At 44.0% G+C, this 25,653-nt stretch overlaps 2 protein-coding genes across 5 annotated transcripts in view; one reads left to right on the top strand and one right to left on the bottom strand.

Annotated features, from left to right (window-relative positions):
* Positions 1-25,653, bottom strand: part of KLF9 (KLF transcription factor 9) — a 619,671-nt gene that overhangs the window by 87,453 nt on the left and 506,565 nt on the right. The gene's annotated exons all lie outside the window — the stretch shown is intronic.
* PIP5K1B (phosphatidylinositol-4-phosphate 5-kinase type 1 beta) overlaps positions 1-25,653 on the top strand; it is a 93,816-nt gene that overhangs the window by 39,967 nt on the left and 28,196 nt on the right. For all 4 annotated transcript variants that reach the window (XM_088652776.1, XM_035099695.3, XM_088652774.1 and 1 more), the window contains 4 exons: positions 741-858; positions 1,434-1,586; positions 3,667-3,966; positions 23,724-23,935. In XM_088652776.1, coding sequence (XP_088508902.1) covers positions 741-858; positions 1,434-1,586; positions 3,667-3,966; positions 23,724-23,935 — 783 coding nt within the window. The remainder of the gene's footprint in view (positions 1-740; positions 859-1,433; positions 1,587-3,666; positions 3,967-23,723; positions 23,936-25,653) is intronic.

The raw sequence follows: 25,653 nt of genomic DNA, 5'->3' as shown, positions 1-25,653 counted from the left end.
GGTGGCGCCATTGGAGTTTGGCCTGCCTCGCGGTGTTGTTGGTGAGGCAGCGAGGTTCAGGTTTTGGCGGCGGGAGCAGGTCCTGGCCTTCCGTGGGGTTGCTGCTTTGGCAGCGAGGTCCTGCTTCAAGCGGTGGCAGCGGCGGCAGTGGAGGTCGAGGGTCCTGGCCTGCCTGGTATTGTTTTCTCAGTGGTGGCGAGGTGCGTTTTTTGGCGGCGGCGGCAAGTAGCGCCGTGTTGGTGTGTAGGGGGTGGGGTCCCGGCTGTCTCGGCGGCGGCAGTGGGGGCCATGGGGCCTGGCCTGCCTTGTTGGATTTTTGTTGGGGCGGTGAGGTGCAATTTGTGGGGGTGGCGACGGGGGGGGGTTGGCTAGTGGGGTGTTTATGGCGGTGGCCTGGTTTGTGGGGTTATAGCATGTCGAGGGGGGGGCGTCATTATTTTCCCTGCCCTCGGAGAGGCTGCTTCTGGGTTCTTTTTCCCAGCATGCACTTTTGGCTGAGTGGTGCGTTCTGGAACAGGGAGTTTGGGTTTTTTTTGCATGGCCCAGGTGTGACATCTGTCTTAGCAAACTGTCCTATAGCCTTCGGACATTTGCATGTGATGTTGTGTCAAAATTTGACCTCAATCGGTCAAGTGGTTTTGGTGAAAAGTGGAAACACACCCACATGTCCTTTTTACATATATAGATTTCTGTTCTTAACGTATTTGTGTAATACCTTTAAATTTCTCTTTTCAATTCAGTGAAGGGAGCAATTTGACCCCTGCTCATCATTATCCTGACTTCAGATTTAAGACTTATGCTCCTTTAGCCTTCCGCTACTTCAGAGAACTTTTTGGTATTAAACCTGATGACTACTTGGTAAGAGTTTACATTTTTGAGTGGTGTGGAATAGCTTTCTGTTTCTATAGAATGTGCTATGAAGAATTGTAGTTATTGACCATGCATTTAATTCTTCAGCTTATAATTGGTTGCCCTAAAACCCGATGTGTTAATTGATAGCTCAGCAACTGCTTGAGTCATTATTTCTGCTGGAATATTGTAATTGAAATTGAATACTCCTGTGGATTTTGCTGATTGAATTGTAGTTTAGAGACCTCCATCTGCTAATTGCCTTGTAATTGTCTAGCAAAGTATATAAATATTTGCTTCTGTATGTTGTAACCTTGAACTAGAAAAGCACAGAACTCCATAGTTAAAATCCCTCGAGATTTTTGCAGTCTTGCACATACATTCAGTGATAGAAAAAACAGTCCGCAGCAGGCTTTTTATATGTGGATCACCTGCAGCAGATAAACTAGCTGTAATGCAGAGAAAGGATTGCCTGCCGCAAGGGGCCAATGCATGTTGGACTGCTTGCCTTCCCATGTTAAGATCCTGTGTAGCAATCTGTTCCATTGCCCATAGTGGCATTAAATTTCTCTTTCCATGTTCAGTATTCCATTTGCAGTGAACCTCTAATAGAACTATCCAATCCTGGTGCCAGTGGATCCTTGTTCTTTGTCACTAGTGATGACGAGTTCATAATCAAAACAGTTCAACACAAAGAAGCAGAGTTTCTTCAGAAGCTGTTGCCTGGCTACTACATGGTAAATAAATTCAAATTCCAGGCTCTTCCTGTTTGGTTTCTTTTGGGGAGGTTGTGTGATGGATGTGTGTAAAATTTAACTTGGCTTTTTAATACCAGCTTACTTAACACTTTACCATAATGATGGTAAATTTTAAATACTGCTTTCTCCTTTGTATTTGTGCTCCTATTTGCTACATGAGTGAGAACTTTTTTAAAATTCAGAGATAATAAATTTTGGTATGGCTTGCTATGCTGCTGCTAAATCACCTCTGCATTTGTGGTGTTGTACTTAGTAAACTGCATTTGTGGACTAGCAGAGTCACTGTTACCACTATTACATCTAGTCGTTATTTCAGAACTTGTCTGTTTAGGCCTTTGGACTGTCCAAAATTTGAGTAATAGGCTCTACTTTTGCCAAAAAAGAAAGTGTGGGGAGAATATCTGCTCACCTGTGACTCCAGGTGGGCAGCCACTGCCGCCTGGCCTAACCATGGTGGGTTCAGGGAGGTTGCCATCTTCTGGTGTGGTCGGGGAAGGGATGGCTGGCACTGCCCCCCTCCAGCCACAAGAGGCCCTCGGGTAAGGATGTGCAGTGCCCACTCAGCCAATCGGAAGCTGGGGCTTGGGGCTGCGAGCAGCCCACCCCTAGCCTATTTAAGGGGTGCCCTCTTGGCTGCCCTCTTGGCCGATCGTCGTGGGAAAAGGTGGGGAGAATGTGTTCCACACGGATTTAACCAGAGTTGAGAGATCAGAAGTGGACCACATTATCCCATGCATCTTCTCTACTGTTCACCAAAATTTCCTCCCTGGCTGCCTTAAATGCAGTTAAGCATAACATAATCAGTGACATTAACCTCTCTTATTATGAATTAGGTTTCCCTTTGAATTAGAATTTCAAAATAGTTGGAAACTCCTCGCTAAGGGCTAGTGTTCTGCTTAATGTCAGTTTATGTGGTTAATGTTCACTAAGATTAATGTCAGTACCTATGTAACAGATAACTGTAGTTAAGGCAGATGGGGGGATTTCAAACTGAAGCATGGGATAATTTAAATAATAATAATAATAATAATAATAATAATAATAATAATAATAATAATAATTTATTATTTATACCCCGCCCATCTGGCCGGGCTTCCCCTGCCACTCTGGACGGCTTCCAACAAACATTAAAATACATCAAATATCACAGATTAAAAACTTCCCTAAACAGGGCTGCCTTTAGGTATTTTCTAAATGTCAGGTAGTTGTTTATCTCTCTGACCTCTGATGGGAGGGTGTTCCACAGGGTGGGTGCCACTACCGAGAAGGCCCTCTGCCTGGTTTCCTGCAGCTTTGCTTTTCGCAGTGAGGGAACCCCCAGAAGGCCCTCAGCGCTGGACTTCAGTGTCCGGGCTGAACAATGGGGGTGGAGACGCTCCTTCAGGTATATAGGACCGAGGCCGTTTAGGGCTTTAAAGGTCAGCACCAACACTTTGAATTGTGCTTGGAAACGTACTGGGAGCCAATGTAGATCTTTCAAGACCGGTGTTATGTGGTCTCGGCGGCCGCTCCCAGTCACCAGTCTAGCTGCCGCGTTCTGGATTAGTTGTAGTTTCCGGGTCACCTTTAAAGGTAGCTCCACGTAGAGCGCATTGCAATAGTCCAAGCGAGAGATAACTAGAGCATGCACCACTCTGGTGAGACAGTCCGCGGGCAGGTAGGGTCTCAGCCTGCATACCAGATGGAGCTGATAAACAGCTGTCCTGGACACAGAATTGACCTGCGCCTCCATGGACAGCTGTGAGTCCAAAATGACTCTCAGGCTGCACACCTGGTCCTTCAGGTGACAAGATTGCTTGTCACCACTGGTCCTCAGTGTAGAGAGCCTTCCAATTTAAGAGCTTAACTTTTTTTTTTAGTTTAGTTTAAAATGTTTTTAATTAGAGTAGCAAGACATTCTAAGAATAATAAAACACTTCAAGCATTATTTCATTAAAAGTATATGTCTGGTTTGTTTAGGATAAACTTGACTTCCTACTCTACATTAAGGTGCATGCAGAAATCTTATTTTAAATGTGCTTCCGGTGTTCATTGGAGCTTCTTCGTTTTGTTTTTTAAGAATCTCAACCAGAATCCAAGGACACTCCTACCAAAATTTTATGGACTGTATTGTGTTCAGTCGGGAGGTATTAATATCAGGATAATTGTGATGAACAATGTTCTGCCTCGATCACTGAAAATGCATTTCAACTATGACTTGAAAGGATCCACCTACAAAAGGAGAGCATCCAGGAAGGAGCGGGAGAAGTCCAACCCCACCTTTAAAGACTTGGATTTTCTTCAAGACATGCATGAAGGATTATATTTTGACTCGGAGACTTACAGTGCACTCATGAAAACACTACAGAGGGATTGTCGAGTAAGTAAGAACTTTTGATACCAATAGCTGTTGTCAGACCATGACTCCACTGTTTACACAGTGCGGGATGAATGGGTCCACAAAAGAGTTCTTGTCCACAGTAACTGCATTTCATCTTGAAGGTGCCAGCAGCCTCCCTTGTTTGCGTTAACAGAAATATAGTTTTTGGCTTGAAGGGTATAAAAGGGAACTGTTGGAAGGAAGTAGGTGGAGAGATGAATCAGGAGGTAGCAAATGTGATATTCTTTGTATTATTTTGGTGTCTCATGGTTGTGTTCTTGATTGCTGGCTTTTCCTTCTAACCACGCCTCTCTGTTTCCTTTAATTGATCTTTCCTTCTTTTCTCCAGTCTCTTAGGAACTCTCCAGGTTCTCTATTGGGCCCTTTGTTTTTGTTCTTTGCCTTTACGCTTTACCGGTAGGTTCTCTTCGGCTGCAGTCCTATATACACTTATTCAGGGGTATCTCAATAGGACCTATTTCTGAGAAAACATGGATAGGGTGGCACTTTATTCAGTCTTTCATTGTGAATCCTTGTTCTGCAGTCTTAACTGCATTTCCCATACTTGATTAAGACTGGACACACTGGGTGCAGCTCCATTCCAGCCTTTTTCTTCTGCCTGCAGCTCTCTCTGCCCCTCCCTGCCTGCCTCCTGCCTCCTCCCTTCTGTTGGCCAGCTCACAGGTGGAGGAGGGAGGCAAGGCACTGGAGATGCAAGGGAGGCCTCCCCACAGCCCTTCTGCTTGCCAGCCAAGTCAAAGGTAATTTTGACTATACAGTATGTGATTTTTGCATATACTGCATGCACAACCCTTGAACAAACCCCCAGGGCCGTTTTAAGCATCTCGGGTGCCCGGGCGCCGTGGTGCGGAGATCGCTCCGGCACCCCCGCCCCGTTTCTTGCTACGGCTGGTGGGCAGGCGCAGCGCGCAGTGGGGCTGCCGCGTGGCACCCCCCTGCCGGCCTGGCGCCCTGACGCCCTGCACCACCCAGCCTACCCCTAGAGCCAGCCCTGCAAACCCCCCACATATGATGAGATTTGACTGTACATTGATGGTGGCCAGAGACACGTTTCAAACTTGTATTCTTATTTGGTTAGTTAGTCTTTCATCTTGCTATTATCTCTGTGTGGTTATCTTTTCTTTTAAAGCTAAGTCTTTCAGAGAGACCCTCTTTCTTTTCAAGCTAAAGATCTTGGTTTTGTTTTTGGATTCTTATGTCATTCTCACCCCCCACCCCCACCCCTGATTTAGTATTTTCTTTCTCTGACAGCTTCCCATACCCTTGTTCATTATCTTGTTTTCCCCCAATTGACTTGTTGTAATGTCCTTTTAGTTGGTCTTCTCTTTTCCACCTTATGGCTCTTGTTTTTGTTTTGCATTTTGCCACCTACTTAACTTTTTCTGCTCAGATACACATGATGTTTCTCTGCTCTAGGTTTTTCTTTACTCTTCTACCTTGCCTGTTTTGCATTAAAGGTTCTGTTAACTTGCCTTTTTGTATGTATTCATGGCCTAGCTCCTGCTGATTTCTCATCTTGGCTTTCTACATGTTTTTCCCCTTATTATATATATATATATTTTCTACAGTATATGCTTTTTGTCTTATTGCTGGTATTTGTGGAAAGTATTAAAAAGGTAAAGTCCAGTTAAGTCCAGTCATGAACGACTCTGGGGTTGTGGCGCTCATCTTACTTTACTGGCCGAGGGAGCCAACATTTGTCCGCAGACAGTTTTTCTGGGTCATGTGGCCAGCATGACAAAGCCGCTTCTGGCAAACCAGAGCAGCACATGGAAACGCCGTTTACCTTCCCCCCGGAGCAGTACCTATTTATCTACTTGCACTTTGACGTGCTTTCGAACTGCTAGGTTGGCAGGAGCTGGGACCGAGCAACAGGAGCTCACCCCGTTGCGGGGATTCGAACCGCTGACCTTCCGATCAGTGGTTTAGACCACAGCGCCACCCACGTCCCTTGTGAAAAGTATTACTGAGTTGATTATCTACCTCTTCTTAAAACATCTTTCAGGAAGCCTATGTTTAATGGTTGTGGCTGCCTTCTTATGTTTTGTTGTATTTTCAACTTCCTTTCTAAAGAACGAATGTAAGCCTTTTGGGCTGTGTCTATTTTTTATGTGTTTTGTACATCATGCAGCTCTTAAGACACTTTAGAAATCGATATTACTATATGATGTGATGGATCAACAGTATCCAACTGTAATACCAAACCCAGAGAAACATGGTTACGTTAAATGTTTTTGGAGTAGAACTGTTAATCCAGATTTGACGTATAGTCACTGAAAGTTAAGCCTTGTAGTAACTTGTTTTTTTAAAAAAAGTTTTTTATTAACAACTTTCTATAGAGCCCTTCAGTATCAGTTTCCAAGGGAGTTTACAACCTATGATAAAACATTGAAATATACAATAAAAACTATAGAGGGTTGCATTGCATTATGTCCTTGATGCTGATGACAGGAAAAGAGAGAGCTGCCTTATGCTGGAGCAGTTTCGGGATATAATTTCTATTGGCTCCATACAGTTAGACAGGTAGAGGTTGGGCAGATTTCACCACAGCAGTGGTACACTCATTTTAGAAGGCTCTGTGATTTGTGTATTTTTTGGATGTAGGCTTTATGTATGATTCTAGGTAGCAATGTGATTTTATGCAGAATTTTATACCGCTGCTTCGTGTGCTGTACCTATTTCTCTTACATGCAAATGGCCAATGGCCCAAGCAGTAACCAATGACTTATTACTCTAGAGTAGGCTACACTGGCCCACTTCTCCAGGGTTTCAGAGAGGGGTCTCTTTTAGCACCTCTAGATGCCAGGGGTTGAACCTGGGGCCTTCTGTATTCAAAGCTGTAGCCCTGCCACTGAGCCATGGCCCTTCCTTAGCCTTTTGAAGGTTTCTGTCAGTAAAGCAGGGAGGGAGGGAGGCGACTTTTGTAGAGCAACAGAAGAAGCCTCCCTCCCCACATCACTGATCAGTGCGAGAGTTGGCATTGGATACAGCAGTTGAAAGCAGCAGAAAAACAAGGTACAAAGGGTTTTTGTTTTTTTAAAGCCTGGGAGATTAAAAGGTCTTTGCCTGTCACCAAAATTATGACAGTAGAGATGTCTGCCGAGCCTCCCTGTGCAGAGGGTAGGGAGGTTGCCCTGTCCACTAGGGTGCTACTAGGGAACAAAATAAGGGAACGACTCTTAGGCCCCCAAGAGGTTGTTGGACACCCCTGTCAATTCCATCCAGCATGGCCAGCGGTCAGGACAGAGGAGAGTCGGAGTCCAGCAACATCTGGGGAGATCACGTGGGCAGGTTGTTTTGTAAGGGTCATAAAAGGAGTAAAACAGAGGGTAAAAAGTGCATTGAATGACAATGTTCTAATGTGAAAACAACAACAACATACTAATAATTTATTATTTGTACCCAGCGCATCTGACTGGGTTGCCCCAGCCACTCTGGGCAGCTGCCAGCATATATAAAAACATAGTAAAACATTAAGCCATAAGAAGTTTTCCTATACAAAGCTGCCTTTAGGTGTCTCCTGGTTGAAATGGGGTTATAAAACAGAAAGGGCATTCCTCATGGGCAGATTGCAATGTTTATTGGTTCGGCGCAACCCGATGTCAAGTCATGTTAGTGAACATGAAGCCATCTTTTGTTTGGATTTTGAGTGTGAATTTGGACATGACCTAATAATCAGCTGTATGCTCATGAGGCATTCTTCCTAACAAAAGGCACTGTTCCTCATCTTCAGTCTCTAGAAAGGAATATTCCATGAAATCAAGCTATTGGGGACCATGCAGAATATCTGCTCTGAACACCCACATGCCCCTTCTACCCTGAGTGTGTCAAGGGGTTTATTGTAGCCTCAAACTATGAAGCTGTCAAAATGTACCACAGTGACAATAAGAAGATTACATTAGTCAGAGACAATCTGATTAAAAGGATTGAGGAAGTAATTTCTTGTATAATGTATGAAAAGCCTTTTCCCACCTCTGCTCCAGGTTGTTGGCTAACTTGAGATACCCTGTTTCTCATATTTTAAGGCATCCCCATAAAATAAGCCATAGCAGGATTTTTAAGCATTCAAGGAATATAAGCCATACCCCGAAAATAAGACATAGTGATAGGAGCAGCAGCAATGCTGGCCGCGGCAGGAGGAGGAGGAAAAAAATAAGACATCCCTTGAAAATAAGCCATAGTGTGTTTTTTTGAGGAAAAAATAAATATAAGACGTGTCTTATAATATGAGAAACACGGTAGAATCCAACCTTCTGGTTCCTCACCATTTATCATTTTTAAAGTGACCAAAATATACCTATCTCACAATGTTATTTGTTTAAGTAATGCATATATGTGAAATACTTAAGGTTGGAATATGTTGTCTGTAATAATTCTGAATTCAGTGCTTGATCTTTGCATAGAACTCGCAATCTATGTTTAGGCGTTGATGGGATAAGATAAGGAAGCATAGGATGAAGATGCACCAAGAAATTGACGTTTCTGCTTCTGATAAGGAGGTGGCTTTAGAAGTGATTCCACCAGAAGAATCCCTCCGGTTATATACTGTTCAACTTTGTTTCCCTGAACAATGTTGTGTGTTCTTTTGTGTGTTTTTTTAGGATGAGCTTTTGGAATGATCAGGCATTGCAACTACAGGAATGCGCAAATAGGACTTATTCCTGGGAAATGCTGATTGGTTTACAACATGATGGTTATTTTAAAGTAGTAATATTAAACTGTTGGACCTGGGTGATATGATAAAGGATAGGAATCCACCCTGTCTGGTAGAGGATCTCTCTTACTATAGATTAGCCCTCCTGCCCATTGGTTTTTCAGGTGTGCAGTCTAAACAGTGATCTGGTTCCTGGACTGCCCAAGAGCAGCTTTCTTCAGATTTATAAATTTATTTTGTTTAGTCGGCTCAAGAATCTCAAAGTGGTTTTCAGTAAGACCAAAACTAATCATTTTTGTTTAATGGAGAGACTTTTTGGAGATAAAGGATTTAGCAACCATTGTTCATGCTCTTGTGAGCTCATGACATGATCAGTGTAATTCATTTTACCTGGAGCTGTGCTTGAAATGTATTGAGAAGCTGCTGATGAAGTGTCATAATTAAGTAAGGGACAGATGCTTAGAGACAAGACTTCCTAACTTGTTTCCCCATTTGAATGCAGAGAGCAGCAAAGCCCCTGGATGCCTGGAGCTCATTCATATCTGGGCTTATTATGCTGGGATTTTATCACCTGAGTGCTGCCCAGGTTTCATTTTTAGAAAGCTTGGATGTCTGTGATGGAAAGTCAAGATGGCTGTAAATAAAGAAATCTGTATTTGAAAGTAGTAAAAATAAATAAATTGAAAAAATGGCTTAGATCACTTTGAGAATCGGGATTATGGCACATGTGGAAGTTCTTATGCGTGTACACTGAACTTCTCCATTTACATCAATCTTGGAAGCTGTTCATTGTGTGAATCTTCATGTGCACCTGTTTAGATGGGAAGTTCATGTGCAGAACCTTACCATAGGTTTGAATCTAAGAGGTTCATGAAAATGGTAAAACTCAAGTGTTTCTGATAGGCAAGAGGCAGCAGTGTGATGCAGCAGCTAAAAAAGCCAATGCAATTCTGGGCTGCATCAATAGGAGTATAGCATCTAGATCAAGGGAAGTAATAGTACCACTGTATTCTGCTCTGGTCAGACCTCACCTGGAGTACTATGTCCAGTTCTGGGCACCACAGTTCAAGAAGGATACTGACAAGCTTGAATGTGTCCAGAAGAGGGCAACGAAAATGGTCAAAGGCCTGGAAACGATGCCTTATGAGGAACGGCTTAGGGAGCTGGGTATGTTTAGCCTGGAGAAGAGAAGGTTAAGGGGTGATATGATAGCCATGTTCAAATATATAAAAGGATGTCATATGGAGGAGGGAGAAAGGTTGTTTTCTGCTGCTCCAGAGAAGCGGACACGGAGCAATGGATTCAAGCTACAAGAAATAAGATTCCACCTAAACTGTTTGACAGTGGAATTTGCTGCCAAGGAGTGTGGTGGAGTCTCCTTCTTTGGAGGTCTTTAAGCAGAGGCTTGACAGGCATATGTCAAGAATGATTTGATGATGTTTCCTGCTTGGCAGGGGGTTGGACTGGATGGCCTTTGTGGTCTCTTCCAACTCTACGATTCTATGATTCTATAATGATCTTGACTTCTGTGCAAATTTAGCCTTGATCCTAAATTAAGGGAAGAAATGTACTGCAGGCAAAGATATGTGAATGTTTTTATGCATTGATTCCCTTCATGCCAGTGTTCAGAACTCTTGGCTGTCATTGATCCTGAAGTCCTCTCTGTAGACTGACTGAAAATAGATTTAATACCAAAAGGGAAGCCCTGGAAGTGAGCAATCAGATCTCCCCTTATATGAAAGCCTGCCTCTAACATACAGGCCAGCAGAGTGCTGCGATGTCCATGGTGACCTGCTGTTTGCTCGCCTGCCAGCTGGAAACAGTGCTGCATGCTGGAGATGGGAGGAGTGGTGTCGCCTCCATCTGAGCAGCTGGCAGTGGGCTGCTTTGTTTTGAAGCCAGAGAAGTCAGCAAGGCAGTCCAGGGAAGGCAGCGATGACATGTCAATACTCTGTTTGCCAAGATGGTAGAGGAAGAGACGGAGAACAGAACCTCAGAGCAATGTGGGCTTCTTTTCTACATCACAGGTTTCTTCAGCCTCTGCTCCCTGCACTGCCAGAGTTGTGATCTTGGGCATTCATCATCTTTTGTGTTTATGCGTACAGTAGAATAATATTCAGGAAAAGCTTTCATCACAATAGAAGATTGAATTTCATTATGTATGTGTCATCTATTTCATTCCATGTGTAAGTCATCCCTGATCCCAAGTTTTGGGAGAATGAGGTCAAATTCTGTTTTTCTTAGTGTTTTAAATATTTGGGTGAAAGGAGCAGTTCTGAGAGCAAAACCCCTGAAGCAGCGTAACAACCAGCAGGACACACTCTCCGTTGGTGCAGGTGGTCATTTCGTGCCAGACAGAATGGATTATTCCTTTCCCAAATAAAACACATAGTTGAAGTCCTTAAAAAAAACCACAGTCCAAATTCTTTTACAGTTAACACCCAAAACCAAATATTAATCTATTTTGTAAAAAACAATGTTTTTCAAACTTCTGAACTAAGAACCTCTTCCTATTGTTTTCCCTATTTTCTGGACCTTTGCAGCGTAGGATGGCATCCAGAGAGCCATATAAGGAGCTGCACTTTGAGAAGAAAATGCTAAAAGACCCAATGGAACCAGGATTCTTTGGATATCACTGCTAGATTTTCAGAGTTTTAAAAAGTGTGTAATAAGCTCGAGAAATTCAATAATATTTCTTGGGGGCTGGGCTGGGTGTTCACCAGTATGTGGATGGTATCCAGCTTTGTCTCTCTTTTAAATTGGAATCAGTGAAGAGAGTGAATATCCTGTGTGAGTGTCTGGAGGTAGTTAGAGGATGGATGGTGGCTAACAGATTGAGGTTGAATCCTGACAAGGCAAAAGTACTGTTTTGGGGGACAGGGGACGGGCTGGTGTGGAGGACTCCCTGGTCCTGAATGGGGTAACTGTGCTCCTGAAGGACAAGGTGTGCAGCCTGGGAGTAATTTTGGACTCACAGCTGTCCATGGAGGCGCAGGTCAATTCTGTGTCCAGGGCCGCTGTCTACCAGCTCCATCTAGTACGCTGACTGAGACCCTCCCTGCCCACAGACTGTCTTGCCAGAGTGGTGCATGTTCTGGTTATCTCCTGCTTGGACTACTGCAATGCACTCTACCTGGGGCTACCCTTGAAGGTGCCCCAGAAACTACAACTAATCCAGAATGTGTCAGCTAGACTTGGTGACTGGGAGTGACCGCTGGGACCCTATAACACCGGTCTAAAAGTATCTACATTGGCTCCCAGTAAGTTTCCAAGCACAATTCAAATTGTTGGTGCTGGACTTTAAAGCCCTGAACAACCTTGGCCCCGTATACCTGAAGGAGCATCTCCACCACCATTGTTCAGCCTGGACACTGAGGTCCAGCACCGAGGGCCTTCTGAAGTGAGGTTACAGGGAACTAGGCAGAGGGCCTTATTGGTGGTGGCGCCCTCCCATCAGATGTCAAGGAAATAAACAACTATCGGACTTTTAGAAGACATCTGAAGGCAGCCCTGTTCAGGGAAGTGTTTAATGTTTGATGTCATATTGTGTTTTAACTTGTAGGAAGCTACCCAGAGTGGCTGGGGGAACCCAGTCAAATGGGAGGCATATAAATAATAAATTATTATTGTTATTGTTATTAAGGTAAGTATTTGGTAAATACTCCTGATAAGGAATCCAAGGCCTGGGGCGGAGGGGTGGAATATTTTGTAAACCCATCAGTTATCCCCAGGCATCTATGCACTCTAAGGTTGCGACCTTATGTTCAATGAGCAAGCCTCATTGAACATAGTGGAACATATTAATAAATTGCCTAGAGCTGAGCTGACCCAAATGTCGGTTTCTGGAGGTCTAATCACTTGACAAAGGGACTGAAATTGCCTTTGTCACCCTGATTAAAGACCTCTTCCAGGAGAGAGGAGGTGGGAATGCAACCCTGTTAATCCTGGATCAGCTCTGCTGCTTAGGGATCAGAGGCTCAGTGAAAAGGTGTCTTGAGTAAAGACGCCCAAGTCCACTCTGTCTTTAACAGTTTTATTGTGAGTATTTACAGTGCAGAGATAGCAGAAAACATGACCCCTCAGTCACTCACAGAATCCGGGAGTGACGTTTCCTGTTGGGTGACCAGCATAAGAGTTTGGGCACCCCAAAACGCCTCCTCCTGACCTTACGTTTGGTGGCGCGCCTTAATTCGGGCGCCGGAAAGGGCTCCCTGTTCTCCTCCACCTGTTGGTCAGGTCGTTGCAAAGGCTCTCCCAGAACGCTGAGCCCTGACTCCTCCATCCCGCTCACTTCCTCATTCCTCCCACCTGACCTGCTGCTGCTGCTCTCACTGGGCGAAGTGCTGGTCAGCAGGATGGGGGAGGCTCCCTGTATGAAGATCTCCTGACAAGGTGTTTCAGATTACAGTGGTAACTTACGAACGACTCGACAATTTTTCGACTTATGAATGGGGCAAATGGCCGCACGCTTACAAACTTCTTGACATCTGAATGGAAACCGCGGCGGTTTTAGATAGGGTTTTTTCGACTTACGAATTTTTAGATGGGGTTGCTTCGACTTACGAATTTTTCCGTTTCTAATGCATTCCTATGGGAAATAAGTCGAGGCCCCACTGTATACCTGCAGGGTTATTTCTAGAGAATGGCAGTGAGGAATTGCGGCTGGACCCCATGACAACTGTCTTGTGGAATCCTTCAGGGCTCCAACCTGCCCCCAATCCCATTTAACATCTATATAAAGTTGCTCAGAGAGGCCACTGGGGAGCCCAGTGTCGCCAGAATGCTTGCAAAAGATTGATCTGTCCACACCATCTGAATCAAGACAGGTACTCAGCCAGTGTCCAGGGGCAGCAATGGCTTAGATGAGGGCCAATGATCAATGGCTTAGATACAGAGCCAGTGAATAGTAATAAGGCAAGGATATGGGGGTTGGGTTTTATGTCCTGGAAGGGGGTTGATGTTTTGTCCTGGGTAGAGTTGAAGCAGTTGCATAGTCTGGGGATGCCCTTGAATTTGCTACTTGAAGTAGTACCAGTGGCTAGGAATACCTATTGCCAATTCTGGCTAGTCCACTAGCTCTGTCTATTCCTAGGCACAGAGAGCCCGACCCCCGTGTTCCACACTTTTATCGCTTCCAGATTAGATAACTGTAGGGCCCTGTATACAGGACTGCCTTTGAAATGGGTTCAGAACTAGCCAGGAACAGAGTGCTGGGGTCAACGGATTGACTGGCTTGCATTGTAGAGCTCCTATGGAATTAGATTTGAAGAGCCTTCACTGGCTGTCTATGCTAACAAACCCCTTAAAAGTTCCCACTTGTAAGGCCCTAAACCAATGTTCTTCAAACTTGGGTCATTGCCTGTTGAGCTGATCTCACTCCCACAATTCCCACTATCCCTGACGTATTGACTAAGTTGGCTGGAGAAGCTGGGAGTCATAGTCCAACAATGTTTAGTGACCCAAGGAATAATATTACCGGTAGGTCCTAGTTACCCAGTGTGGTACCTCTCCTTGTACCATTCTGCCTTGTGTGTTGATAACTGCTGGCGATGCCCTGCTTGTTAGACCATGTTCAAATTAGGTTTGTCCCTCTACAGCTCAGAAAGGGTCTCATCAGTGGCAGCTCCTCCCTCCGCTGTGAAATGTCCTCCTCCTTGAAAGCTGGCTGGTGCCAAGAGTGGTTAGTCTTTGACACCAGCTCAAAACTTCCCTCATCATCAGGCCACTCAGTTCAGTTCAGATTTATTGCGGCTATAAGCCCATACAGGTATAAAACACATAATGATGAAAAGTTACAAAATAAACACATCAGCAGAACATCACACCCCAATCATCAAAATGATTATAAAAATAAGCATAAAATTACAAATGAAAAATAGTATAAACTTTCCATGATCGTACAGTAGTCCATTTCGTCTCTTTTGGGTAAGAACCAAAGTTAAAAACCTTGCCACTTGTAGGGTTATATAGGTATCATTGTCTTGTAAGATTAGGGCAAAATGTGTTTCTACTGGCATACCAACAAATTTCTGAATTATTGGGCCCAGCAGGTTTGCCTGAACCGCACTATGCAGAGGACAAATAAACATTATATGGTGAAGAGATTCCACCGACTTATTATCACAGACACATAGAGCAGATACTTGGCCCTTGGAAAATCTATGTCTCAGAACATTGGATGGAAAGGCGTTAAACCTCGCTTTAATGAAAGCAAATCTGTGAGATGCAGTAGAGAGGGAGGATAAGTATGTCGGGGCGTGATGTATTGGGGTAATGCTAATGTTCCGAGGTGAACAACCCCCCCACTCAACATATAGTTACGTTGTAACTCAATATCATCCAGTCTTTCTTTGATAAGTCTTTTTGCTATATTAAGCTCTAGATTTAAGGAGTCTGAGGGAGAGATTCCATAAAGCAAAAGTTTGGCATGAATTCTGCTAGACCAAGGGCTAGCGAATTCATCGCGCCATAGACATTGGACAAGATAATGGCTTGGTAGTCTGTGCCAGAGAGCTAACCAATAGTTAAAGACTCGCTTCCACAAAGGTCAGCATGGGTTTCGGAAAAATAAGTCATGTCAGACTAATCTGATCTCATTTTTTGACAGAATTACAAGCCTGGTAGATGAAGGGAACGCTGTGGATGTAGTCTATCTTGATTTCAGCAAGGCCTTTGACAAGGTGCCCCATGATATTCTTGTAAAGAAGCTGGTAAAATGCGGGCTAGACAATGCTACCATTCAGTGGATTTGTAACTGGCTGACTGACCGAACCCAAAGGGTGCTCATCAATGGCTCCTCCTCATCCTGGAGAGAAGTGACTAGTGGGGTGCCACAGGGTTCTGCCTTGGGCCCAGTCTTATTCAACATCTTTATCAATGACTTGGATGATGGGCTTGAGGGCATCCTGAGCAAGTTTGCAGACAACACCAAATTGGGAGGGGTGGCTAATACCCCAGAGGACAGGATCACACTTCAAAATGACCTTAACAGATTAGACAACTGGGCCAAAGCAAACAAGATGAATTTTAACAGGGAGAAATGTAAGGTACTACACTTGGGCAAAAAAAAATGAAAGGCACAAATACAGGATGGGTGACACCTGGCTTGAGAGCAGTACATGTGAAAAGGATCTAGGAGTCTTGGTAGACCACAGACTTGACATGAGTCGGCAGTGTGATGCAGCAGCTAAAAAAGCCAATGCAATTCTGGGCTGCATCAATAGGAGTATAGCATCTAGATCAAGGGAAGTAATAGTACTACTGTATTCCGCTCTGGTCAGACCTCACCTGGAGTACTGTGTCCAGTTCTGGGCACCACAGTTCAAGAAGGATACTGACAAGCTGGAACGTGTCCAGAAGAGGGCAACCAAAATGGTCAAAGGCCTGGAAACGATGCCTTATGAGGAACGGCTTAGGGAGCTGGGCATGTTTAGCCTGGAGAAGAGAAGGTTAAGGGGTGATATGATAGCCATGTTCAAATATATGAAAGGATGTCATATGGAGGAGGGAGAAAGATTGTTTTCTGCTGCTCCAGAGAAGCGGACACGGAGCAATGGATTCAAACTTCAAGAAAGAAGTTTTTGCGGAGAAAGTCTTGCTGCTCTGCCGTGACCTCCCTGCCAATTTGGATACAATAACAGAACTGGAGGCCCCTCGGGTGTCTTCGAGTCCAGTATTGGACCAATTCGATCGGATACTCCCTGCCGATGTAGACAGATTCCTCCGAGCTGGAAGGCCCACCACTTGCTCCCTTGACCCGTACCTGTCCTGGCTGATTAGAGCATGTTCAGATGAGGCACAGGTCCCCCTGAGTGAGATCACCAACGTGTCCCTTGGCACGGGGACTTTGAAGGAAGCAGGGGAGTTGAAGGAAGCAGTGGTGCGTCCGCTCTTAAAGAAAACATCTCTAGATCCCCACTGCCTTGCCAACGTGGGGATTCAGGACACAGTCTGACAATGGCTGCGCTCCTTTATCTCAGGTCGGGGACAGAGAGTGGTGCTAGGGAAGGAGTTGTCGCTGTGGCACTCCTTGGTGTGTGGAGTGCCGCAGGGCGCAATCCTTTCCCCGATGCTTTTTAAATATCTTTATGCGTCCCCTTGACCAGATTGTCTGGAGTTTTGGGCTGTGTTGTCATCAATATGCTGATGACACCCAGATTTATCTGTTGATGGACGGCCGCCCTGCCTCGGCCCCAGACACACTGACCAGGTGCTTGGAAGCTGTGGCTGGATGGCTACGTGGGAGCCGACTAAAGCTAAATCCTTCAAAGACAGAGGTCCTCTGGCTGGGTCAGGACGACATGGGATTGGGGGGCAACTCCCATCTCCTGCGGGGGCTCAATTAGTGTCAGCGCCTTCTGTCAAGCGTTTGGGTGTAACCTTCAATGCCTTCCATGGAGGCACAGGTTGCAGCCACAGCTAAGGCAGCATTTTTCCATTTCCGCCGTATCAAGCAGTTGGTCCCTTACCTTTCTTGCCCTGATCTGGCCACAGTGATCCATGCGACGGTCACCTCCAGGCTTGATTATTTTAACTTGCTCTATGCGGGGCTGCCCTTGAAGCTGACCCAGAAACTCCAGTGGGTGCAGAATGCCACGGCAAGGCTACTTATGGGGTCCCTGCCATGGGATCATAGAATCATAGAATCATAGAATCATAGAGTTGGAAGAGACCACAAGGGCCATCCAGTCCAACCCCCTGCCAAGCAGGAAACACCATCAAAGTATTCCTGACAGATGGCTGTCAAGCCTCTGCTTAAAGACCTCCAAAGAAGGAGACTCCACCACACTCCTTGGCAGCAAATTCCACTGCCGAACAGCTCTTACTGTCAGGAAGTTCTTCCTAATGTTTAGGTGGAATTTTCTTTCTTGTAGTTTGAATCCATTGCTCCGTGTCCGCTTCTCTGGAGCAGCAGAAAACAACCTTTCTCCCTCCTCTATATGACATCCTTTTATATATTTGAACATGGTTATCATATCACCCCTTAACCTTCTCTTCTCCAGGCTAAACATACCCAGCTCCCTAAGCCGTTCCTCATAAGGCATCGTTTCCAGGCCTTTGACCATTTTGGTTGCCCTCTTCTGGACACGTTCCAGCTTGTCAGTATCCTTCTTCACATTCATCCAGTGCTTTACCAGCTGCACTGGCTCCTGGTGGAGTACAGGATCAGATTTAAGGTGCTGGTTTTGACCTTTAAAGCTCTATGCGGCTTAGGACCCTCGTACCTACAGGACCGCCTCTCCTGGTATGCCCCACGGAGGACCTTAAGGTCCACAAATAACAACATTTTGTAGATCCCGAGCCATAAGGTGGTTAGTTTGGTCTCAACTAGGATCAGGGCCTTTTCAGTACTGGCCTCAACTTGGCCCTGCGGGATTTGACATCTTTCCGCAGGGCCTGCAAGACAGAGCTGTTCCGCCTGGCCTTTGGGCTGGACCCCTATGTTTTCCTCCCTTATGGTTCTGATTTGGGCTACTTTAAAATGAGGCTGCATTTTTAAAATTTTAAACTTGAACTGTATTTTAACCCTTATTTTAATTTATTGTTTCTCTTTCTTTTATGTCTTATTGTAATTTTACTAGTGTCAGCTGCCCTGAGCCCGGTTTTGACTGGGGAGGGCGGGGCATAAATAAAAATTTGTTATTTATCATTATTACCTGCAGGTGTAAAAGGAAGTGATCCCTCTCTACATATGGGAGCACTTGTAATAGCACTTTTTTTATAGTAATTCGCTATCAACCAGCATGTAGTCAATTGTACTGGTTTTTGACCCTGGCAAGAAAGCATATTCCCCAGGAATATCGCCACTAGTGCAGCAATTTTGAATGTATAAACTTTGAATGTATAAACTTAGCTGCTGTGAAAATTTGAAGAGTTAGGCACCGGCATAATTTGAAATTTGAATGTTGATAACCTTGGTTGCTGTCGAGCTTCTAGGCCAGACACATCAGTAAACCCAATTTTATACCTGTATTTACTTGCTAAACTGTAATCACCTGGCCCTATCCTTGCATTTAGGTCACCCACCAACAGGACCTTTGCCCGCGGAAACTTTGAAAGCAGCGACCTGACATAGGTTTCCAGTTTTTCCCACTTACTTTTAATGTTGATTTTTTTGCTAGTTGGGGGAATATAAGTGTTTATAATTAACAAACTACAACTTCCCCATGATAAAAGTAAGGCCATTGCTAGTTGATCTAGAGGGGGCAACTCCTTACAAATAGCATTTAGGCATAATGAGATCAGAATACATAGCCCCCCTTTGAGCCTCCCTGGCCTCTGCCTGGGACCGCCTTAGCTGCATATGAATGAAATCCTTCCAACGCTGGATTTTCTGCCATCCATGTCTCTTGGAGAGCAATGATATTGAAATTTTGGCAATAGAAAGGGATGTCTGTAGAGTGGGAAAGCCTGCCACATTCCAGGAGAGGGTATTTAAGATATAATAATAATAATAATAATTTATTATTTATACCCCGCCCATCTGGCCGGGTTCCCCCAGCCACTCTGGGCGGGGGAATGTTAGTTGATTCTTGGGTTTTTGAGTACCGAGCTCCCTCAGAAGTTTTTGGCCGTTGATTCTTCAAAGTGGTGAAGTCTAGGTTATTTAAGGGGAGATGGGGTGAGATGGAGAAACCTTTTGGGGGTAGGCTGATTTGGGGTGTTTAGTTTGTCTAACAAGGCACCCACCCACTGTGTCCGTACTTCAGCCTTCCGTATTAATAACTTCTACAGTTCCCTGATTATCCACAAAGATTGAGCACCGCTAGTTCTACTTGATGTGTTATCGTTTTAGGTGTTGGAGCAGGTGCTGAAAGACCCATTTCTTCTGGAGTCAGGAACTGAGTTGATGTCCAATCCTCATTGGATAAAGGCTTTGTTTTGTGATTGACATACTTGAATTCCAGTGAAGGTGGAGGAGCTAGAAGAAGTATGGACTTTCTTATGGTCGATAGTCTGGCAATTAGCGGGATTTGCTCAAGACAGGCTGTAAGGAGCTGCTCGTTCTCCGAGGTGATGTCATTTTCTGGCTTGTTGAGTGAGGGTGGAGTTTTTTGCGGCTTTTCCACCTGTTTAAGGGCAATGACAGTGTCTGACTGAGGCGGCTTAGGATTCTCAATGCTGTTAGACTCTGCTGAGTTAGTTTTTAATCTGATAGACTTGTATGTCCCTGAGAGTGGTATGTTGTTGTTGTTGCTGTTTAGTCGTTTAGTCGTGTCCGACTCTTCGTGACCCCATGGACCAGAGCATGCCAGGCACTCCTGTCTTCCACTGCCTCCCGCAGTTTGGTCAAACTCATGTTCGTAGCTTCGAGAACACTGTCCAACCATCTTGTCCTCTGACGTCCCTTTCTCCTAGTGCCCTCAATCTTTCCCAACATCAGGGTCTTTTCCAAGGATTCTTCTCTTCTCATGAGGTGGCCAAAGTATTGGAGCCTCAGCTTCACGATCTGTCCTTCCAGGGAGCACTCAGGGCTGATTTCCTTAAGAATGGATAGGTTTGATCTTCTTGCAGTCCATGGGACTCTCAAGAGTCTCCTCCAGCACCATAATTCAAAAGCATCAATTATTCGGTGATCAGCCTTCTTTATGGTCCAGCTCTCACTTCCATACATCACTACTGGGAAAACCATAGCTTTAACTATACGGACCTTTGTCGGCAAGGTGATGTCTCTGCTTTTTAAGATGCTGTCTAGGTTTGTCATTGCTTTTCTCCCAAGAAGCAGGCGTCTTTTAATTTCGTGACTGCTGTCACCGTCTGCTATCAAGGAGCCCAAGAAAGTAAAATCTCTCACTGCCTCTGTTTCTTCCCCTTCTATTTGCCAGGAGGTGATGGGACCAGTGGCCATGATCTTGGTTTTTTTTATGTTGAGCTTCAGACCATATTTTGCGCTCTCCTCTTTCACCCTCATTAAAAGGTTCTTTAATTCCTCCTCACTTTCTGCCATCAAGGTTGTGTCATCTGCATATCTGAGGTTGTTGATATTTCTTCCGGCAATCTTAATTCCAGTTTGGGATTCATCTAGTCCAGCCTTTCGCATGATGAATTCTGCATATATAGGGTCTCCAATATTTTCAAAGAGATGGAGCACCAGCTCACCAGCCCTCTGGAGTTTTTCTTTGTTGAATAATATTTGTTTAGTAGCAGACCAGTCCTTAAGAGTCACCACGATCCTATTTTGGGCCTTGTCATGTGAGAGGAATTTTATGTTGATAATGCTTTCTGCTGTCACGAGGCCCCTGGTGGCTAGGTCAATTTTCTTAAGAATATTGGCTTTCCTTTGTGCATACGAAGGGAAGCCTCTATAGTTGGAAAGGGTGAAAAAATAAGTTTGTGTTTGTTTAAAATTAAGTTCCAACTGTTCTGAGCTGTTTTGCCGTGGTCCTTTTTAGTTGGATTAAAGTGTACAGGGTTTCCTTGAGGCGTCTTGTTGCTTTGGAGCTGAGATTTCCTTTAGTTTTTCTATAGCACCACCAAGGGGCGATGTCTGCTCTGCTAAGTTTTGGGGCGTGACCACAGGGTACTTTGCTGGGGAACTTGAATTTTGGGTTGTTGTAGCAGAGCTCTTTGTTGATGTATTCTCCATCACCTTAAAAAGCTTTAGGAAATTCATTTTTCCAGACTGGGAGGACAATTTCCCCTTATGGCCCATTTTGATATTCTTAGACTTTTTATTTTTTTGCATTGGCCACTTTCTCTTTAAAGATGATTTCTTGGGAGCAAGGAGTCTTCCACCTGGCCTGATTTAGTTCTGTTTGTTTTTCTGTTTTCAAGGCCTAACTGTTTTATTTCCGTTGGGCGTGTTGTGATTTGTTTTATGTAGGTTGGAGGCTTCTTGTTTCTTGATTATCTCGATTAAGGTGGTAAGCAGGCTCAAGCTTTCTGATGTGAAATTTTTAATTGGCTCAAGTTCCTTCCTTATCTGTATTGAGTAATTTTTAAACAGGTCTTCGTACATCCCTGCCAGATAATAAAAATAATTGTCCGAACACTGTAACCTTGTACTGTTTTGCCGTTCTTCCGACTCATCCAGGAGAGAGCACCTTGATTCCTCTCCAGGTAGGGGGGGGTAGAGAGGGCCCATTTATCCTAGTTTCTGGATTCTCCAGTCATGGCTCCTGCTCCGGTGAAGGCACCATGGCCTTCTTTGGCTATCACTGCTGGTGTAGTTCAGTTGCCCGGTCTCCTCCTCCCCCTCCGTCATTTATCTTTACATCCCTCCTGTTCCAGGTACAATCACCAGACCACTCATGGGAATGGAGGTTTTCTGGGCTTCTTAATTCCTGCGCTTTGGGTTGAAAGTAAGTTGAGATTTTGGTCTGCTTTTCCCTTGAGGGAATTTCTACAGATTGTGTAGGGAAATTCCCAGTTCTTTGTAACAATGTATTGTGAGTACCATGCCCGAGCTCAGAGTAATATGGAGCTACTTTATCCCAGCCGCTAATTTGAGGGCTTTGTTTGGGAGAAGTCCAAAGTTATTTAGTAGCTTCAAAGGAGAGGGGGAGGTTGAAATACCACCCCAGCAACTCCCAGAGTCCCTGTTTAGCTAGAGCTGACACTTATTTTCGAGGGCAGCGTCTTTTTATCATAGCATTTGAAAAATAAAGCTCCTACTCACTCTGCCAAGGCTCGGGGGAGACTTGTCTCGACACCATCTTTTCGAGCTGTGTAAGATCCAGTTTTCACTGAAAATAGGACTTTTGTTAATGGGACCATGTGAGAAGGTGGTACTGTAGTGTTATAGTAACAGTTTGCAGAAGCAGCTATATCTTGATAAAACACACACACACACACAAAATATTGCAGGAAATTTCATTCATCTTAAAGATTTTTCATACCTGACATGGATTTGTAGTAAATAAAATACAAATGCAAATATTAAAATGCAAATAATTCATGCATTGTAGGGGGTTGTTACTAGACCCTTGGGGTCCCTTCCAACTCTACAATTCTGTGATTTGAGCTGAGATTTATTTCAGTGTTGCGATTAACTTATAGAAAGGAATCAAGAGCTCTTCCTTTAATTTTTCAATAACTTTCAGAATTGTTGACTTTCTTCTGTTTGTCAATAAAATTTATTCAGCCATGCAGCATTATTATTGACACATTATTGTTTTCCTGGCATCAGACTGGCACTGAAGGAAAAGGAAAAGCAATGGAGAAACATTGCCACATTTTTCTATCACACACACAGATGTGTCTTTACTATTCTTTGTGTAAACTGGTGTCCCCTCCTTTCCTAAAGCTTGTAATTGCCCAGTTAAAAGTGCAGAAATATTAACAGGTTACCTGTAATATTTTTCTGTTAATAACATATTTTTATTACTGTTTATAATTTTAATGTTCTACTGGATACCAGAAGCTGTTCTCTTTGTACCAGTTGCAAGTATTGTCCCATATGAAGCATATACTGATGCTGATGTACTGAAATATTCAATTGGTTCAAAGTGGTGTATTAACCACTAGCCTTGGAATAAAGGACCTTGAATGTTCCCTCCTTCATGCTATTCCCACAGAATGAACACTGAACTACATATCTAAACCACAGTGATGGCAAGTGAACCTTGCTTGTGAAAATAACTTTAGTTTGTTGGTTATCAAAAAAAGCATATATGTTGCCTTCAGGGCACCATTGTCATTATAAGAGAAGAAGGGAGGTGTTCGTGGTGAATTCCGACACCTCTTTTTCTAGACAAATAGCACTGGTTGCCATACCTAGACAATAATAAATAAGAATACTCTCTTAATAACTTTGCATATTCATTTCTCATATTGGCTGTTTCCTAATGCAGAATTATGAAATGTGTAACAGAAATGCTGTGGCCTTTGAATTTTGTATTACAAAAAGCCTATTACTAGGTTCTAGTCTCTTGGTTATTTTGTTTATCTCTTCTCTGTTTTGTAAAATTCACATCATTCTGTAGCTGGTAGAGTACTGTACTTTTCTTGGATTTGATATCTGATGCCAGATTGTTTGTTGTATATCCTTAGAAAGTTTTTTTGTTTTTGTTTTACCTCTGTGAATTCAGCCTTTTGGTTTTGGCAGCATAACCAATTTCAATCTAAACATCTTTATTACTAGGTACTGGAAAGCTTTAAAATAATGGATTATAGCTTGCTGCTGGGAATCCATATATTGGACTGTGCTGCAAGAGAGAGAGAAGGTGAAACTTCTCAAAATACGTCGGATTCTAAACGCCCAGGAGGACAGAGAGTTCTCTATTCTACAGCTATGGAATCAATACAGGGTCCAGGAAAAACTGGGGACTCTGTCATCACAGAGAGTACCAACACGTAAGTCCCTAAAAACCGGTTCTCTTTTTATTTTATTTTATTTTAAATAAATATTTTCTATTAAAGATTTTCCTTGTTTACAAAAGCACATGCACTGTCTCTTTCTTCAGGTTATATTTTCTACAGATCAATTACATTTGCTGTGAGACATTGGTGTTATGTGCAGAATAGGGTTGGGAAGAAGAGAGGGGGTGGGGTGCTAAAGCCTATGCTCTTTTGCTTGGGGGGTTTTGTGTCAGCTTCACTTGGGTAGGTTCTCTTTCTGTTTGCTTGTTATGTTTCCTTGGTGGTGAGAGAGAGGTTGGGGTGGCCTAGGGGTTGGGTGGTTGGATTTACTTGGCTGCAATTAGATTTATTTGTGGATGTGTGAGGGGGGGCATTGTTGGGTTAAGTTACCCATATTGAATCGTATGCTGTTGGTGGGTTCATGGTGTTGTCTTATTGGGCCATGTATGTGATAAACGGGAGCCGTACCGGAGTGAAGGCATCCTCTTCTATTTCTCCCTGTGTCAGTTTCAGTCTATTGGTTAGCTTTCCTAGCAAGGCTGTTTCCCCTAAAAATCTGTTCTTAAAACAAAAAGAGTTAATTGTTATTTCTAAATCACCCCCCCCCCCGTTCCAAATATTACATCTACAATGGACTTTCAATTTGTGAATGATGGAAGGATAGATTTTGGAAAACACGGTGTCCTCCCGCAGACCAGAAAATCACAAAAAAAGAGATTGGTTTATCAATCGTGTGCCCAAGAAAAGCAGAAACCCAGGAACAACTTTAAATCTCTGGCATTATTTATACTATTTGGGCACATACTAAAGGGAAATAAAGAAAAGGGTGAATCATCTAAGATTACGAGGAATGTTGGAACAGAAATATAAGTGTATGAAGAGGGAGAAAAAGTGGCTTCAGAAATTGCAACTGCTGACTTTCTCCAAAAAAGATATACAGATCAGCTGAGGCAGTCAGCCCCCTGGCACTTTTTCAAATGTCTGGTGACCTGGAGCAAGGTGTGCTCCCATTGCCCACCTGCTGTTGGTTGGGGTGAGCATGCCTCCCTGAAGTAAAGGAACCATGGGGAACTCACTTGAAGTGAGAACTCATTACTCCTTGGAAGCCATGCCAGTTCTGACCTGGCATTCTCCAACAGACCAGAGCTAGGCATCTTGCTTCTTACTTACTCCATCGAGAATCACAAGCGAAAGAAAAAGAGCACAATAACATCACATGGTAGAAAGGAGATGAAACACTTCCTTTCTCACGCTGAACACAGACACTCACATGACAAAAAAAAACATACTACTCCTCTTCGCTGGAGCAGCTCGGGGAACAATTATCCCAACAGTTAGGTGTGGGACAGGTGAGCCTGGCTTGCTAGGAACAGGCAGGCTGGCCCAGTGGGGAGCCCTGATGGCCAAAGTTGGCCTGCACTCCTGCTTTAAGGGATCTATCTTTAATCTTGTAGATGCATAATAGAAGACCTTTGCCTGCTGCAGCCATGAGATCAGCATCCCTTGAAGTCCTTCCCCAATAGTATCACTGTGTGGTGCTATTCACACTCATTGTTTGCACCAATTTGTGTGTAAAATGAATGAAGCTGTGCTCCAATTGTTGGTTCTTAACCTGTACATCATGCTGTAGATTATACTGGAAAATTGAAGCCAAAGTACACTTGTTAAAATGAAACTAAAAAGGAGAGTCTGCTTTGAACATCCATTTTGTT

This window comes from Zootoca vivipara, chromosome 10, assembly GCF_965207765.1.
Source record: "Zootoca vivipara chromosome 10, rZooViv2.hap1.1, whole genome shotgun sequence".
Classification (NCBI taxonomy): Eukaryota; Metazoa; Chordata; class Lepidosauria; order Squamata; family Lacertidae; genus Zootoca; species Zootoca vivipara.
This window is presented reverse-complemented; position numbering and strand designations above follow the sequence as displayed.